The sequence below is a fragment of the Suncus etruscus genome, chromosome 5, assembly GCF_024139225.1.
Source record: "Suncus etruscus isolate mSunEtr1 chromosome 5, mSunEtr1.pri.cur, whole genome shotgun sequence".
NCBI classification, from domain to species: Eukaryota; Metazoa; Chordata; class Mammalia; order Eulipotyphla; family Soricidae; genus Suncus; species Suncus etruscus.
Window position 1 is genome coordinate 25,721,244 of NC_064852.1, and position 18,431 is coordinate 25,739,674.

The window sequence follows — 18,431 nt, forward strand, 5'->3', positions numbered from 1 at the left end:
GTGCTGTTGTTAAATCCCAGTCTTCTCATACCTTGATACAAATAGATCTCCCTGGTCTCTGCATTAACTTTACTAACATGTTTTGCTGACATGCGCATCAGCTATTTCTTCATCTCTTTTGAAGTTAATCTTAACCTGTGCTTTGCCTCCTGTTCTGTCTTGACTTTGCCAGAAAAATCGAGTTGAGCAGCAACTTCACGAGCATTTGCAAGATGCAATGTCCTTCTTAAAGGATGTCTGTGAGGTACTATTTCTTTTAGATGGTGCCTTTTTTCGTGTGTTTCAATCAATTATACTTTCTTTTACCCATTTAAAATCATTAAGCCTATACAGACTTAAGTCTTTTAAAATCAGAACAATGACCATTTCAGTTTTTATAGCAATATATAAGTAAAGGCTTTTGTGTTCTTCTGTTGTTGAGAATAACTGTCTTTTAAAAGCTCTACTGGCATGTGCTTTTGATTTTGAAAATTCTAATATGTTTGTGTATAGGGCATGTATATATCCAAACAAGAAAATCATCACCACAGTTCTGTGAAAGCATATTTGATTTTTTTCATCTTTTCAGATAGATATACTTTATTCACTAAAAACATAATTGCAGTTTAAACTTGGTGAATTTGACAACCCTTACCTAAATTTATCATATAATAGTGTTAATGTACAGGTTACCTTTTTCATTAACTGTTACTGAGTATCAGATACAGAGGAGTAGCCTCATCTTTCTAGAAACTGAAAAGAAATAACCTCATGATTGATTATTATTATGAAAGTGATTATTTTTGTATCTTTGTTGCTTTACATACCTGATTTTTAGTGCAGGTAGTTGCTCATATGGAAGATACTTGATATGTATTTCACTTGCTGTCTTCCATATATCCCAACATAGGAAACATAGGAAACAGCAGTTGGAAAGAATTTTAACAGATACCAGCAGTAACCCCTGTCATTTTTCAATTTCTGCAGCAGTCTCGAATGGAAGATCGTTTAGACAGATTGGATGATGCTATTCATGTACTGCGGAATCATGCTGTGGGACCTTCTACCAGTTTGCCTACTGGTCATGGTGATATACACAGTTTATTGGGACCATCCCATAATACACCAATTGGAAGCCTCAGTTCAAACTATAGTGGATCAAGCCTCGTTACAAGCAGTCGATCTGCTTCCATGGTAAAATATTGTTCATCTTCTTTGGTAGGAGTGGGGACACACTCAGCAATGCTCAGGGCTTACTCGCTCAGGGATCACCTGGCAGTGCTTAGGGTTCTGGGGTTATAGAGTTCAAGTCCATGTTTCTGCTGCATGCAAGGCAAGTGCCCTACCCACTGTACCCACTCTTGCCTTACTATTCATCTGAATAAAGGAAGGTTGAAAAGTCTTTAAGAATATCCTTTCAGGGGAAAATGCACAGAAACCAGAATCTTTAACTACGGGAACCTGACACCAACAACAGCTAATGTATGAAAAAGTTTCACCGGGACCACAGAGAATGACTCGGGTTGAGCTGGGCAGCCTGGTAAGCCTGAAGCCCAGAGTTGGTCTTATGCCAGAAAACTTCAGGGGTGAGGTCTCCTTGTATTTAGGCCAGTGCTTCTCAAATAGTGGGGCGTGCCCCCCAGGGAGGGCATGAGGCTCCATATAGGGGGGCTTGTTTGACCTCAGCAAACACTGTCATAACAAGCTAAGCCCCGTGTTTATGTCTCTGTATGTCTTTGGAGTTGAGAGTTGCTGTGTCCTGCTTCAAACCCTGCTTTGAAAAGCTATGCATTGCAAAACATGCTCATTGTAGCCATTAATCCAGACATCACCTCTGATTAAAAAATCAGCTCAAACTATTTTATATGTCTTTGTTTTGCATGTTAAAGTTTTTTTAATAAAGATACTATTTCAGTCGTGCAGAGGAGCACGAAAAACGTTTTCTTCTTCCTAGGGGGACATGACAGAAAATAATTGAGAAGCACTGATTTAGGCCAAGGCTTTTTTTTGTTTGTTTGTTTTCCCCATATTTTGCTGGACCTACACAAACAATGGCAATTTCCACTCACATACCATTACTACTGTATTTTTTTTAACACTTAACCTTTAAGAAAGAAATATAAAACAGCTTACTAAACTTTGAAAAAAAATAACTAGTAAAATGCCTGTCTCGAAGGAGGGCGGGGGTGCATTGATGGTGGGAATGTTTCACTGGTGAAAGGAGGTGTTCTGTTTATGACTGAAACCCAACTACAATCATGTTTGTAATCATGGTGCTTAAATAATTTATATAAAATAAAAAAAGAATATCCTTTTAGGGGACCGGACTGGTGGCGCAAGTGGTAAAGCATCTGCCATGCCCACATTAGTCTAGGACAAACTGCAGTTTGACCCCCCAGAGTCCCATATGGTCCCCTAAGCCAGGAGCAATTTCTGAGCATATAGCAGGAGTAACCCCTGAGTGTTGCCGGTGTGCCCCCTCCCCCCAAATATTCTTTCAGGGGCTGAAGTGATAGCACAGCAGTTAGGGCATTTGTCTCGCATACAGTCGACCTGGATTTGATCCCTGGCCCAGCCTGCCAGGAGTAACATCTGAGAATCAGGAGTAACCTCTGAGCACCACTGGTGAGGCCCCAAAAAACAAAATATTAATAATAATAAACTTTGTTTTAAAATTTTTTCAAACTTCAGCATGAAACATACTCCTATAAATAAATAAATAAATAAATAAATAAATAAATAAATAAATAAATAAATAAATAAATAAATAAATAAAATGCGTCCCTTAGAAAAATACATCCTAGGAGTCTAGGGCTGGAGTCTTTGTTTTCCATGCAGGATGCCCAAGTTTGGCCTTCTCCCCACCACCAAGTTGCCTGGAGCAACCCCTGAGCATCAGTGGTGTGACCCCAAAACAAAACTTTCTTTACTCTCTTGAGCATGATCATTAACCAACAATTGGCCTTTGAAATCCTGCAGTGATCAGGTACAGAAAGCCAAAATTCACTATAAAGGTCATTTTAGCTTTAACTTTGGTGGTTTTTTCCAAGTTTGTTATAATTGGTAGAATAGTATTTGCCTTGAAATAACTTATGGAAAGCCTGACAGGCTTTAGGAACCATACGGGATGCCGGGAATCGAATCCAGGTTCATTCTGAATTGGCTGTGTGCAAGGCAAATGCCCTACTGCTAAGCTATTTCTCCAGCACAAGAGTACACATTTCAAGTTAAGTGTAGAGAAATACTCAAATCAGTAGATTTTATTCCTATATTTGTTTCAAACACAACATTTGTGGTTCTTTTTCCTCAATTCAATCACTTTGGGGGGGGGGCGGCATTTTCAGGACCACATCCAGAAATGCAGTGGAACTACTCCTGGCTGTGTGCTCACTCTGGGCATTGTTAAAGTGACCATTTGATTTCAGATTCAGCCATGGTCCGTTACCTTGCAAAGCAAGCACCTTAAACCCCTGTACTCTCTCTCTCTCTGGCCTTTTTTGTTTGTTTTTTGTTTTTTGGGGCCACACCCATGATGCTCAGGGGTTACTCCTGGCTATGCGCTCAGAAATCACTCCTGGCTTGGGGAACCATATGGGATGCGGGGGAATTGAATCATGATCCTTCCTAGGCTAGCACTTGCAAAACAGATAACTTACCTGGAGTGCCACAGTTCCGGCCCCATGGCCTATTTTTAAATTCCTTTCTGTTAATTACTACTCCTATTCCAGTATATGTACTTAATAACCCTCATTAGAAGATAGAACTGGTGGAAAATCTAACGCCATCTTCTGCTCTCATCACATCCAATACTGTCTTTAACAGAAATAGGAGATCTTGCCAGGGCTAGAACAATAGGGCATGTCGGGCTTTTGCCTTGCAAGCCACTGACCCAGGTTCAATTCCCAGCATCCCATATGGTCCCCCAAGCTCACAAGGAGTGATCCCTGAGCATAGAGCCAGAGTAACTCTTCAGCACCACCATGTGGCCCTAAAAATAAAACAACCCAAAAAAGATCTTGCCAATATTTCTGCCAGTTTTATCCCCAAAATACAGATAATAATTCATAGTCTTTCATTGTAAGGTAAGCCAATGTTCATCTCCCATCTTCTAAAATGAACTCTGGCTATGAGTTCTGTTTCAACAAAAAAAGAGCAAAAGATGAACAAAATAAAGGCCAGAGTCCAGGGATGTAACTTAAGTGTTAGAGCACATACATTTCATGTGCAAGACCCTAGGTTCAGTCCCAACCCCTGGCACTACATGGTCCCCAGAACACTGCCATATATGCCCCTAAAAATGTTCAGTCATCAAGGATTCCCAGCTAACTTTTAAGCCTACTAATAGGAAGACACTTTTCCTGGGGACTCTTAGTACTGCCAGGAGTTCCTCTCTTCCGTGATCACTCCCACCTGATATGGATGCAAGTCTTTCTATCTTGGATGATTTGTGATTTGGTGAGCATTTGATAGTACAGATATTGCCAGCCATCTTCAAGAGCTTATTTCCTGGTTTAATTATCCCTCTCAGCTCCACAAACTGTTTTTCCCCAAGCCCATCCAAATGTAGAATGGTCCTGGTTGGTAGGTTATTTTGGTTCTAGCAATGTAGCATCGTTACTATTAATTTATGTGGGTAACTATTTTGAGAATTACCAAACCAGTAATAGGACCTACCAAATAGTATAGTGGGGAAAATAATCATGACTGGAGAATAACACAGTTTTATTTTCTGGTTTTTGTTTTGGGGTCATACCTAGTGGTGCTTAGGCTTACTCCTGGCTCTGTGCTCAGGGATTACTCCTGGAATGATCAGGTGAACATATAGGTGTGTCAGGGGTTGAGCACAGGTCAGCCACATGCAAGCTAAGTCTTTTACTCACTATATTATTGCTCTGGCCCTTAGACTGTTTACTTTCTGGAAATATAAAATCACACTAATTTTTTAATCTTGTTTAAATTTCTGGCACTGTATTGTTTCTTCTGTGTTTAATATTGATTAATATTTCTTTAGTCTCATACATAAGAGTTTAGACACCTAAAATTAAGTATAGAAATAACAGTGGAGGAAAAGGGGGTCGTAAGATAGCATGGAGGTAAGGCGTTTGTCTTGCATGCAAAAGGACGGTGTTTCGAATCCCAGAATCCCATATAGTTCCCCGAGCCTGCCAGGCGCAATTTCTGAGCATAGAACCAGGAATGACCCCTGAGTGATGCTGGGTGTGACCAAAAAAAAAAAAAAGAAGAAGAAGAAGAAGAAGATAGTACAGTGGGTAAGGTGCTTGTCTCGAAGACCGCCAACCCAGGTTCAATTAATCCCCAGCATTCCAAAATGGTTCCCTAGCACTGCCAAGAATGATTCCTGAGTGCAGAGCCAGGAGTAATCGCTGAGCACTGCCAGGTGTTCCCAGCCACCCTCCTTCAAAATAACAGTGAATTATTCATTCTACATCACCATGTAGAATTTGTGAAGTCAGCATTTTAAAAATACTTAAATTTAAATTATTCCATTTTTTTCCAGGAAAAAGCTAATAAGTTTAGGTGCCATTACGTTATATTCAGGGAATGCTGTAATGTAATTTTGTACTAACAGACATTATTGTAGGCCAAACATCTTAATTGCCAGCATTAAATATGATACTGGTTTTTTTCCATAGCAATTTAAATGAATTGCCAGCTTTTTCAATAAAGGGTCAGTTAGTAAATATTTTCAACTTTGCAGGCTGTATGGTTTTTGTCACAGCTTTTTAATTCTGATGTACTATAACATAATCCAGAGACATTATGGAAAGAAATTATTATGGGGGCCCGGAGAGATAGCACAGCGGCGTTTGCCTTGCAAGCAGCCGATCCAGGACCAAAGGTGGTTGGTTCGAATCCCGGTGTCCCATATGGTCCCCCGTGCCTGCCAGGAGCCATTTCTGAGCAGACAGCCAGGAGTAACCCCTGAGCATTGCCGGGTGTGGCCCAAAAACCAAAAAAAAATTATTATGGAAGGCCAGATTTGATTTCCAGGTCACATTTTTATAGTTCTTCATGTAGAAAACAAATTAGAGCTGGAGGGATAGGGATAGTATAAAAGTTAAGGCACTTTCCTAGCTCACAGTTAACCCCAACTCAATCCCAGCACTCATTTATGATCCCAACACCATGAATAAGCCCTAAGCATAGTTAAGTGTGGTTTCCCAAAAAAATGAAAATAAAGAAATAACCTAGAAAATAAATTAGCTCTCAGTGCCTACTATGACATTTTGTTAATTTTGTTTTAATTGTGGGGTGTGCAGTGATAAGGAGGAAGGAGTGTTTGCCTTGCATTAGGCCAGACCTGGTTCAATCCCCAACATCCTATATAACCCCACAGCACTTTCAGGTTAATTCCTGGGTATAGAACCCTGAGTGCTGTGGAGCCCAAAAACTGAAAAGGAAATTAATTATTGTTTTAGTCGTTTGGGAGGTTTTTTTTTTAAATAGTTGGAATAGTTGAAGACTATTCCAGAATGTTCTAGAACATTGACATTAGGAGATAATCAGGATAACAGTGATATTGAAGAGTAATGTCCAACTTAGCGTACTATCAAAATTAAATGTTCTATATGGGCAAGAGAACCAAAATAATGTCCTTGATCAAGAAATTCACTCCTGCCACTAAGGTATTCACAGCTGAAAATAGATTATCATGTCTGATAGACGAGGAAATTGTCTGGTGTTTAGATTCTTTTTTTTTTATGCTAGAAAAAATGTTTTATGTTTACCATCTGCCAAAAATATATATGAATAAAATTTAATATCAAAAGACTGAATTTTTATTTTTTAATTAAAGTAATATTTTAAAAATATAGGTCAAGCATCAAAAAAATTAGTATGACCAGCCTGGTCTAGATTTAACATTTGCTTCTATTTTTTGAGCAGTTAATATTTGCCTTTTTTTTTTTACTTAATTTCTTCTATTCCAGGGTTTGTGTGTGTGTGTGTGTGTGTGTGTGTTTATGTTCATATGCTTTAAACTTCTGTTTATGTTCATATGCTTTATACATATGTTTGTTTTAATTTTAGACCTTTTAACAGTGCCCAGGGATACTCCTGCTAGACAGGCCAATAAGACCAGTGTTCAGCTAGCAAGGCCAGGGGCTTACTCCATGGACTCCCAGATCTGTGCTAGATGGCATTGCTCCTGGAGGTGTTTAAGGGACCATAGTTCAGAGCTGGGAATTGAACCAGAGACAAGCCTGTTCACCATAGTATTACCTCCCTGCTTCTGTTTAATATGTTATGATTTCTCCCTATTTGCTTTATATAAATATTAGATTTAGCATTTACCAAATACTCTTACTAGAATAGATGATATATCATTTAAATTTCAAAATCAGAGTCCAGAGAGAGTACAGTAGCTTGCCTTACACCAGGTTCCATCCTGGTACCTCGTACCTGCTGGTTGTAGTGCCACTGCCCATCCCTCAAAAATAACTTCCAATTAATTTAGTGTAATTTAGTGTAAGAATAGCTCTTGGAGTAAATTGGTAAAAAGAAAATACTGATATTAAGTGAGCAACTGAAAAGGATTATGTTTAATTTTATTGGGCATTGCAAAGAGTTTTCAGGCATATAAAGTTATTCTATTTTGTGTCTCTTTCTGGATGTAATATTCAATAATAACGGGGTCCACTGAGTTTACTTAATGACAACACTTATCTGTAACACAATGCACTCAGTTATTTTATGTATTCAAGACAAATTTCAGCTTGAAAGCAAACTGAGATTAGAAATTTTTTATATTAATGGAAAATGATGCAAATATTTTGAAGATTTTTGGTGTAATCTTGTTCATGAATTCCTTCGCTTTCTTTTGTACAAGTTCTTTTTATTTATTTATTTATTTATTTATTTGGTTTTGGGGTCACACCCGGTAGTGCTCAGGGGTTAATCATGGCTCTACACTCAGAAATCGCTCCTGGCAGGCTCGGGGGAACATATGGGATGCTGAGATTCGAACTACCATCCTTCTGCATGCTAGGCAGGTGCCCTGCTTCCATGCTATCTCTCTGGCCCCTTTTGTATGAGTTCTGAGAAAATTTAATTCCTGCATTTCTGAAAAAATATTAAAGAAAGCTGATCAGGCACTTACCTGCTAGTAGCTGACTTAGTCCCCAGCACCTTATATGCCCACCCCCAAACCCTCCAGGAGTGAGTAAATTATTACTAGCAAATAGTTAATAGATTTTTTTTTTTTTTTTGGTTTTTGGGTCACACCTGGCAGTGCTCAGGGGTTATTCCTGGCTCCAGGCTCAGAAATTGCTCCTGGCAGGCACAGGGGACCATATGGGGCGCTGGGATTCGAACCGATGACCTCCTGCATGAAAGGCAAACGCCTTACCTCCATGCTATCTCTCCGGCCCCTAGTTAATAGATTTTAATCTCAATTTAGTTCTTCACTTTGAAAGAATAGTTTTGATAACTAATATATTTTATTAGTGTAAGTATACTATTTGCATAGCTTTCAGCTGAATGTTTTGCTTTTTGTAATTGAATGGGTAGGTTTTTTGTTTTCATTAATTAAAATGTTTAACTTTTGGGGCTGGAGCAGTGGCGCAGCAGTAAGGCTTTTGCCTTGTTCATGCCTGACCTAGGATGGACTGCGGTTCGATTCCCCAGCGTCCCATATGGTCCTCCAAGCCAGAAGCAATTTCTCAGCACATAGCCAGGACTAGCCCCTGAGCGTCACAGGGTGTGGCCCAAAAACCAAAAAAAAAAAAAAAAAAGTTTAACTTTTATTAAAACTAAAAATTAAAAGTGAATTATGCTTTAAATGTTCAGTAACGTTTTTATGTTCAGAGATGTTCAAACATTTTTTTAGGGCCCGGAGAGATAGCACAGTGGTGTTTGCCTTTCAAGCAGCCGATCCAGGACCTAAGGTGGTTGGTTCGAATCCCGGTGTCCCATATGGTCCCCCGTGCCTGCCAGGAGCTATTTCTGAGCAGACAGCCAGGAGTAACCCCTGAGCAAAGCTGGGTGTGGCCCAAAAACCAAAAAAAAAAAAAAATTTTTTTTTTAATTTGAAAGCTATGAAAGCTATGTATTGGTGTAAATGTCATTAAAAAGGACTCATAACAAGTGACAGTATACCTAATGTCTAGCATAACACCCTTCTTCAGGCAAAATAAATATAAAGTACATAGAGTGTTTAGATTCTTACCCAATTTTTGTAGATTACTAATTTAAAATTAAAGTATCCATGAACAAATTATTGATGTAGAATTTTAATCAGAGGGGAAATCATACAAAGTACTTTATAGTCATCTGTTACTTAATCCATAAGATCTTATTCATCAGCTAATTAGATTTAACATCTTTCTGTTGTGGGTGGATGCTAAAGCCATTGGCCAAATTGAAAGAAAACAACTCCCTTGTTGAGTGTTCCCACAAAAGTAAGGCTATACACAGATTATGAATGCAAGATGATGTCATGAAGGGGAGGGGTGCTTTTATTCTGAGGTCAAGCTCTCCACAGTCATTGAAATGTAGAGCATTGCAGATCCAGGGGTTTGCCTTCCCTTGTACTCTCCCCTGGAGAAGCAGCCTGTCAGCTGTATGCTAACAAGGTGAACAATTAAACTGGGTTCTATTTGACAGGCCCCACTGGCTCTGAAGTCTGACAGAGTTGTTTATACACCTGTTGTGTGTGTGAACAGAGCCTTTGAATGGGTAGGTTGAATTTAAGGGGGGATATGGAAGTTAAGTAAGGGTTAATTGTAAGAACTGAAAGTCAAATTCTCCAGAAAATATGAGGTTTATTTGCAAGAGGAATCAAGTTACAATGAAAAAGTTCCTTCTAATTTCACTAACAGGAAAAATTCTGGATTCTAAGGTCTTAGTTTGTCTGTACCATTTGTTTTCAGGATTAATTTTTTTCTTTTTGAAACCAGTTATGGGATTGGTGTGAGAAAAATGCTTCTTTGAAGTATTCAATAAAGAAAAAACTATTCTTGAGAACAGAGATAATACAGGGCTTAATAGCATATGATACCTGAGTACTGCCAGTAATGATCATGACCCCAGAGCCATAAGTTAGGACTCGGTGGGGGTGGAGTGATAGCACAGCAGGTAACATTTGTCCTGTACACAGCTGACTCACAGCCCTCACCCTCACATCCAATATGGCCTCCTGAGACAGCCAGGAGTGATTTCTGAGTGCAGAGCCAGGAGTAACCCCAAGCACCACTGGATGTGACAAAAAAAAAAAAAAATTAGGATTCACTTTGTGACAGTTACAAAGTAGTTTTATGGGCCAGAAAGATAGCACAGTGGTAGGGAGTTTGCCTTGCACTCAGCCGGCCCAGGACTCAATTCCCAGCATCCCTATGGTCCCCCAAGCCTGCCAGGAGCGATTTCTGAGCACACAGCAGGGAGTAACCCCTGAGCATCAGCAGGTGTGGCCCAAAAACAAACAAAAGAAAACGTTTCATATAGTCTTTTTTTAAGTTATCTTTAAGTTTTATATGATCTTAAAATGAGTTTCACATGTATAATATATATAGTAGACATAGATATTCAACTTTTTTTTAAGGGGGCATTACTCCTGGCAGGCTGGGGACCATATGGAATGCCAGGAATCGAACCCAGGTCCGTCCTAGGTCGACCGCATGCAAGGCAAACGCCCTATTGCTATGCTCTCTCTCTCCGGCTCCCATTCAACCTTATTTTAAAATAATTGGCATAGTAGCTCATGAACTACTGAGAGCAGAATTAGCAAGTATTGCCAAAAACTAAGAATTAAGTCTAAAAAAATTTTAAGTATTTAGAACTCCTGGCTTTTCTTTTACTGTACAATATCTTTGGCCAGTCAGAATTTTTTTTTCAGTCAGGATTTTTTAAGTGGTGTTTTGTTTTTAGACTATCCTAGATTCAAGGATTTTCAGCTCAATATTTTTATCATATCTATTTTTATAAAATGGAATTTTTTGAACTGATATTTTCCTTCATTAAAGTTGTTCATAGCTAGCAAGAAAATGCGCTGTGTGTTGGCAGAAAACATGATCAGGGTGTCCTAGGAGCTGTCATGAAACTTTAGAATTTCTTTCTCTTGTATAAGACTTTGTACACAAAAAGCACAGACATTATTAACAATGTTGTTTTTGTTTTGTTTGGGGGACCATACCTTGCCAAGCTGAGCCTTATTCCTGGTTCCAAACTCAGGAATCACTCCTGGGAATGCAGTGCCAGGGTTCAAACCTAATCAGCTGCAATTCAAGACAAGCACCTTACTATTTTACATCTTCACTTATCCCATTTATTATATGATTATTAAGTTTAGCATTTTATATTTTTCTTCCCAAAATTTTTATGAGTAGAAGTGGAGTGGCATAGGGAATGTTTCAAAGGTGAAAAAGGAATAAAAGTCTGCTAATGTTCTTTGTTCCCTTCCCTACTTTGAGATTATGTCTGTTCTGGGACTGGAGATATATTACTAAAAAAAGGTAGGCACTTGCCTTGATGTGGCTAACCCTAATTTGATCCTCAGCACCATTCATAGTCACAAACCAATACCAGGGGTTATTCCTGAGCACAGAACCAGGAATAAGCTTGGAGTTACCAACCAGGTAAGGCCCAAACCTTATTCCCCCAGAAAAAAATATTTTTTAAGCTGTGACTTCTTAATGTCTGGTGAACTCATAGTTTTAAAAATTTGTATAATTAGTGCTTGATCTTCTGGATATTGTATGCAACTAATTGTTTGTTGTTATTTGTTTATTGAACATCAGCAATGCTCAGGAGGGTTACTCCTGGCTCTGCATTTAGGAGTTACTCCTGGAGGTGCTATGGGCTCATGCTGGGGATCACACCCAGCTCTTCTGGCTGCAAGGCAAGCATCCTTCTGAATATACCATTTATTGCTTTGGCCCCAAATGCAACTCATTTTAAGCAAAGGTTAAAACTTTAGATTACTGAAGAGGAGTAAGAATATGGTAGTTCACTGGGAATGCAGGATTTGTTGTGGGGAAGGAGAGGTGCTTATCATGTATTGCTCCAGTCAGTACACACATGTTATCAAAGACTTAATCTAGTTGTCAAGATCTCTGATACTGTTCTAATAAAAAAAATTTTATTTGGGCCCGGAGAGATAGCACAGCGGTGTTTGCCTTGCAAGCAGCCGATCCAGGGCCAAAGGTGGTTGGTTCGAATCCCGGTGTCCCATATGGTCCCCTGTGCCTGCCAGGAGCTATTTCTGAACAGACAGCCAGGAGTAACCTCTGAGCACCGCTGGGTGTGGCCCAAAAACCAAAAAAAAAAAAAAAAAATGTATTTGTAACCATTTCTTCTAAAATGCCTAGTACTATGTACATGTCTTGCTTTCCCTTTCACTTTACTTTTTGACCTTACTTTCAGGTGACTTAAGATGTATGATTAAAACTTGAGAATATAGGAGCCAAGCGATAGCACAATGGGTAGTGCATTTGCCTTGCATGTGGCTGACCCAGGTTCAATTACTGGCATCCCCTGGCATCCCCGAGAACCTCCAGGAATACTTCCTGAATGCAGAGTCTGAAGTAATCCCTGAGCACCACCAGGTGTGGCCCCGCCAAAAAAAAAAAAACTTGAGATAATAAGGGGCTAGAGAGATAGTTGTTTGGGGTTCACACCTGGTGATGCTCAGAGGTTACTGCTAGCTCTGCATTTAGGAACTACTCTTGGCAAAACTCGGGGGACCATATGGGATGCCAAAAATTGAATTTGATTCAGCTGCATGCAAAGCAAATGTCCTACTACTGAACTGTCTCTTTATACCCTAACTCTTACGATTTTGATGTATAAAGTTACTGCGCTTCACTACCACCAAACCTAAAGACCCTCTGCCACTGTTTTAGTATCATATTTAGTCTTCCTCTACATACAGATGCACATGTGTGTGCATACACACTGCTTGAAGACCTGTTTTGTAATCAAACGTTAGCAGTTTTTTATTGTTTAGTGTATTATTTATTCCCTTTTATTGTTTCTGTGCCACAGATAAGTGAGATATTTTGGTATTTGCCTATCCTATGACCTTTTTGCACTTAATTTAATAACTTCATTCCCATTGAAGTTGCCACAAACTGCAAGATATCTTTTCTGTAGCTGCATAGAATTCCATTCTATACATATCATTTCTTTAGCAGGAGAGGTTTAGCCATACGTGGCAGTACTCAGTACGTGGCTTTGTGCTCAGGGATCGATCACTCCTGACAGTGCTTGAGGAATCTTACCTGGTCCTAGAGAATTTAAACCCGGGTTTGCCAAATGCACAAGTACCTTAATCCCTGCATTATCTTTGACCCCTGTGTAACTTCTTTATTCATTCATCTGTAATTGGGCCTTGGGGTTATTTCTATAACCTGGTCCTTGTACCTAGCACTGCAATGAGTATATATGTATTTGTATCTTTTCAAGTTGATTTTTTTTTGGTGTTCTTGGGGTAGATGCCAGGAAGTAAAGTCATTGGGCCTATTCCTACTTTTTTAAGAAAGTTCACACTATTTCCCTCTAACATTCCCACTAACAGTGAATGAGGATTCCTTTGAATTCCTTTGAATGATGATTCAACACACACCCACCAACATTGCTTATTCTTTTTTTTTTTTTTTGGGCCACACCCTGTGACGCTCAGGGGTTACTCCTGGCTATGCGCTCAGAAGTTGCTCCTGGCTTCTTGGGGGACCATATGGGACGCCGGGGGATCGAACCGCGGTCCGTCCTAGGCTAGCGAAGGCAAGGCAGACACCTTACCTCCAGTGCCACCGCCCGGCCCCTGCTTATTCTTTTTGACATGTGCTCTTCACACTGCACTGCTGTATAGTATCTTATTGATTACCCTAATAATGAGTGATGATGAAAAACTTTCATATGGGGTCGGGCGGTGGCGCTGGAGGTAAGGTAAGCCTTACCTGCGCTAGCCTAGGAGACGGACCGCGGTTCGATCCCCCGGCGTCCCATATGGTCCCCCAAGCCAGGAGCGACTTCTGAGCGCATAGCCAGGAGTAACCCCTGAGCGTCACCGGGTGTGGCCCAAAAACCAAAAAAAAAAAAAAGAAAAACTTTCATATGCCTTTCTCTGTGTCTTTTTTTTTTGGGGGGGGGTGGGGGGACCATACCCGGCAGCACTCAGGGTTACTCTTGGCTTTATGCTCAGAGGCCATTCCTGGCAGTACTCTGGGAGTCATATGGGATGCTGGGGATCGAACCTGGGTTGCACTCAGGGTTACTCTTGGCTCTATGCTCAGAGGCCATTCCTGGCAGTACTCTGGGAGTCATATGGGATGCTGGGGATCGAACCTGGGTTGGCCGCGTGCAAGGCAAACACCCTCCCCTCTCTGCTATTGCTCCAGTCCTTCTTTAAGGAGGTTTCCATTCATGTCTTCTCCCCATATTATGGCGGGAAGGAGACTGGACTTTACCTGACAGTGGTTAGGGCCACTTCTGGTTCTCACTTCTGTGCACAGGGCTCACACTTAACAGTGCTCAGGGGATCATATGTGGTACCAGGGAGTCTAGGATCAGCCATCTGCAAAGCAAGCACCTCCTTAACAATAAGTACTCTCTCCGGTCCTTTCTTTTTTTTTCCTTGTGAAACCAGGAAAGTGTGTGTCAATCTTGATATTTTTGTTTTGAAAAGCTAGATCCTGATTTAGTTTACCCTACATAATGTATTTATTTCTATATCATTGCTTTCTACTCTGAATTTTAGTATTTCCTTCTATTTGCTTTGGCATTTATTTGTTGTTCTTTTTTCAAGCTCTGGGGTTAGATTATTAATTTGAGATTTTCTTGTTTCCTGATTTTCCTGATTCCTATATTATCATGAACTTCCCTCTTTTTACTGCTTTTGCTATGTCTATAGGGTTTTGATAGTTTGTTTTCGTTCTCATTCATTTTAAGGAATCTTTTTGTTTATTCTTTGATTTACTTTTTGGCACAATGAGGTGTTTTATTTGTTTTGTGGGCCACGCCCAGTGATGCTGGCTCTACACTGAGGGACGGACGCTAAGAGATCAAACCCTGGTCGGCCATGTGCAAAGCATGCACACTACCTGCTGTACTATTCTCTAGCCTATTTTCTAAACTCCTTTGTTTTTTGATCTTTGGACCACACACCCAGGAGTGTTCAGGGCTCATTCCTCACTCTGTACTCAGGGATCACTTCTATAAGTGCTTGGGGTACCATATGGCATGTTAGAGATCGACCCAGGTTGAACTTAGGGTGAGTGGCTTGAATTATTGCTCTAAACCTGACCCAGTGTTTTTTTAACAATATGTTGTAAGTTTCAAATGTTAGAACTTTCCTTGCTTTCTTTAATTTTAATTTCATACTGATTTTGCTATTCTTCAAATTTTTGAAGGTTGGCCATTAGAAGAAATAACAAGTTACTTAATATGCCAAATTATAAAGTATAAATTTATGAAAATTTAAATATATTTAGATAGTATATAGAATAAAAGTCTATTTTGGGAGGGTTTTGCTTGGGGTTTGATTTTGTTCTTCAGGACAATTAGGAAACAGTCCTGGTAATATTTAGGACCATATTCAGTATTAACAATTGAATCAGGGTCAGCATTGTATAAAACAAGCACCTCTTAACTTCTGACTATCTCTCTGGCCTCTGGATGTTCTTAAATTGATTTATAGACTCTGTAATATGTAATGCTTTTGATTTATTTTATTATTTGATTTGATTCTGACAGATATTTTGTGTGTACAATTTTTTTTAATTTGAAGGGTTTTTTATTTTAAAAGCAGCAATTTTGTCTTATATAATTTCCAAACTAGGAAAGTAATGTCAACTTTATGTAACTTTATTTATTCTTTTAAACTAAATAAAAAGAACTTTGGAATAATTTGGCCTGAACTATCCTGAGCTGTCTTGTTTTGTTTTTACTTTAGGTTGGAACTCATCGAGAAGACTCAGTCAGTCTCAATGGCAATCATTCAGTCCTATCTAGTACAGTCACTGCTTCAAGCACAGACTTGAGCCAGAAAACACAAGAAAATTATAGAGGTAACTTTATTGTTAGGTGGGAGAAGTTGACTGGGAGTGGGATTTGGCATTTACTTAGCATTTGCTCAAGAGAATCATCTAGCAATTGTTGGTGATTGAACCTAGTCTGTCTCCATGTAAGGCAATTGTCTCTCTGGCCCCTGTTTTCTGAGAGTACTGCAGACAGAGATACCCTTTAGAACTCTGTATACTTTTCTAAAGGCAATTTTCCATCTACAAGTTAAGTTATCCTAAGTAGGGGAATGGCAGACAGTATTGATTTTGAATTGATGTAGAGGGTCGATATTTAGAGTTCCACTTGGCTCTATGGCTTCCAGTCATAAATCATGTTGATGGATAGAACCCACATGCATTCTGCTGTTCAGTGTTTATTGGTTGTATTCTTTCCTGCGTCTGCCCTGCATGTCTCTTTGCCTTAATCACTTCCCCTTTGACTGAACCTTCATAGCATCTACAGGCAATGAGAGAAAAAAGAATACAATAGGGGCCGGGCGGTGGCGCTGGAGGTAAGGTGCCTGCCTTGCCTGCGCTAGCCTAGGACGGACCGCGGTTCGATCCCCCGGCGTCCCATATGGTCCCCCAAGAAGCCAGGAGCAACTTCTGAGCGCATAGCCAGGAGTAACCCCTGAGCGTCACAGGGTGTGGCCCAAAAACCAAAAAAATAAAAAAAAAAAAAGAATACAATAAACCTTTAAAATTTTTTTTTGCTTAGTATTGTTGCTTTATAGTACTGTTGACAAAAAAAATCACTTCCTGGCCAGGAATTTGCATATCATCATGAGGTTTCTTCAGGTACTTTTAAGTTTCCTTCTACATCTCAAAAATGTATATGTAAGACTAATTGGTGTCTCTAAATGTTGAAGGTGTGGAAGGATGTATACAGGATCAATCCCACCATATAATATATTCAGAATGGCAGGGTAGATTTCAGCCATTCAGGACCCTGAACTAAAATAATTTTAGGGCTGGGAAATGAGTGAATAAATGAATGGAATGTTTGCCTTTATTTTTTGGGTTTTTGGGTCACTCCTGGCTGGCTTGGAGGATCATATGGGTTGCCGGGATTCAAACTTGGGTTCCTCTTGTGTTGGCCATGTGCAAGGCAAATGCCTTACCTCTGTGCTATCACTGCGGCCCTAGAATGTTTGCTTAATATGATCAATCTTTTGGTGATCTGTTTTAAAAATTTAGTGATGTTTAAAACTGAAAATATACATCAGATATTTATGTCATTTTGCTTTAAGTCATAATTTCTTAGAACCTTTTGACAACATTAAACAAAGTTACTATAAACTGAGAGCTTTGATTTATAGTAGCTGTTGTTTAGAAGATCATAATTTAAGTAGATAAATAGACAACTCTCAAAAAGTAAACTGATAAAAAAAATTTAATAGCATTTATCAATAAAATAAAAATATGTTTCTAATTTAACAACAGCCAGAGTAAGTTCTTATGATTAACCATAGCATCTTTTGGGGGCCTTTGGGCCATACCCGGTGACGCTCAGAGGGGTTACTCCTGGCTATGCGCTCAGAATTCACTCCTGGCTAGGGGGACCATATGGAATGCTGGGGATTAAACCAGGTTCATCCTAGATCAGCCGCATGCAAGGCAAACGCCCTACTGCTATGCTATTGCACTGGCCCCATCTAATTTTTAATTCAGAAAAATGTTAAGGGCTATGAATTAGCAAGGAGGTCAGAGACACATGTCTTGAAAGTGCAGAACCTCAAGTTGGATTCCAACATCCATGTCCCCAGGACACCACAGTACCTAGTGTGGTAGTCCCCAAGCACTGCATATCGAGACAACCCCACAACACTAGCCTAACATTGAACCATCTTTTCCAGATGGCCAGTGTTCTCTGAGACTGGCACCCAAAGTACTATTTAGGATCCCCCATACTCCTGATACCAAAAAAAAAGGAAAGAGAAATGGTAATGATTACTTCATTTGCTTTAGAATTCAGTTTTTTAAATACATTTTCAAGTCCATTTATTGCCTTGCAAGCAGCCGACCCAGAGTCATGCCAGGAATAAGCCAGGTGTCGCCCAAAAACAAAAATAAATAAATAACAGTTACTCATAAACATGTTGGTTATCTAAAGGTCAGGCTCTGACAATATTAAGTGATAATTTTTTGTGTTTTGGCCACTCCTTGCAGTGCTCAGGGCTTATTTTTGGCAGGCCTCTGGGACCCTATTCAGTCCAGGGATCAAATCTGGGTCTGCTGTATGCAATGCTCTCTTTCTGACCTCTAAATCTTGATGTTTAAAGTAATTTTCTGTAAGGTTTGTAGATATATATTTTTTCAGCCTTAAGTAGCATATTTTCTGTATCTTTAGATTTTATCATCACCCTCTCCCAGTTAAGGATTTTCATCAGCTAATTACTTTTTTCTGTCCTGGTTCTAATTTGTGAGTTTGCACAT

General features: G+C 39.6%; 1 protein-coding gene across 2 annotated transcripts in view; it reads left to right on the top strand.

The window, feature by feature from the left end:
• The window catches only part of TCF12 (transcription factor 12), a 332,249-nt gene that overhangs the window by 300,103 nt on the left and 13,715 nt on the right, over nucleotides 1-18,431 (top strand). Inside the window, exons 15-17 of one of the 2 annotated variants that reach the window (XM_049773639.1) lie at nucleotides 173-244; nucleotides 967-1,173; nucleotides 15,887-16,001. In XM_049773639.1, the coding sequence (XP_049629596.1) occupies nucleotides 173-244; nucleotides 967-1,173; nucleotides 15,887-16,001 (394 nt within the window). The remainder of the gene's footprint in view (nucleotides 1-172; nucleotides 245-966; nucleotides 1,174-15,886; nucleotides 16,002-18,431) is intronic. The other variant, XM_049773640.1, reaches the window with a different exon arrangement.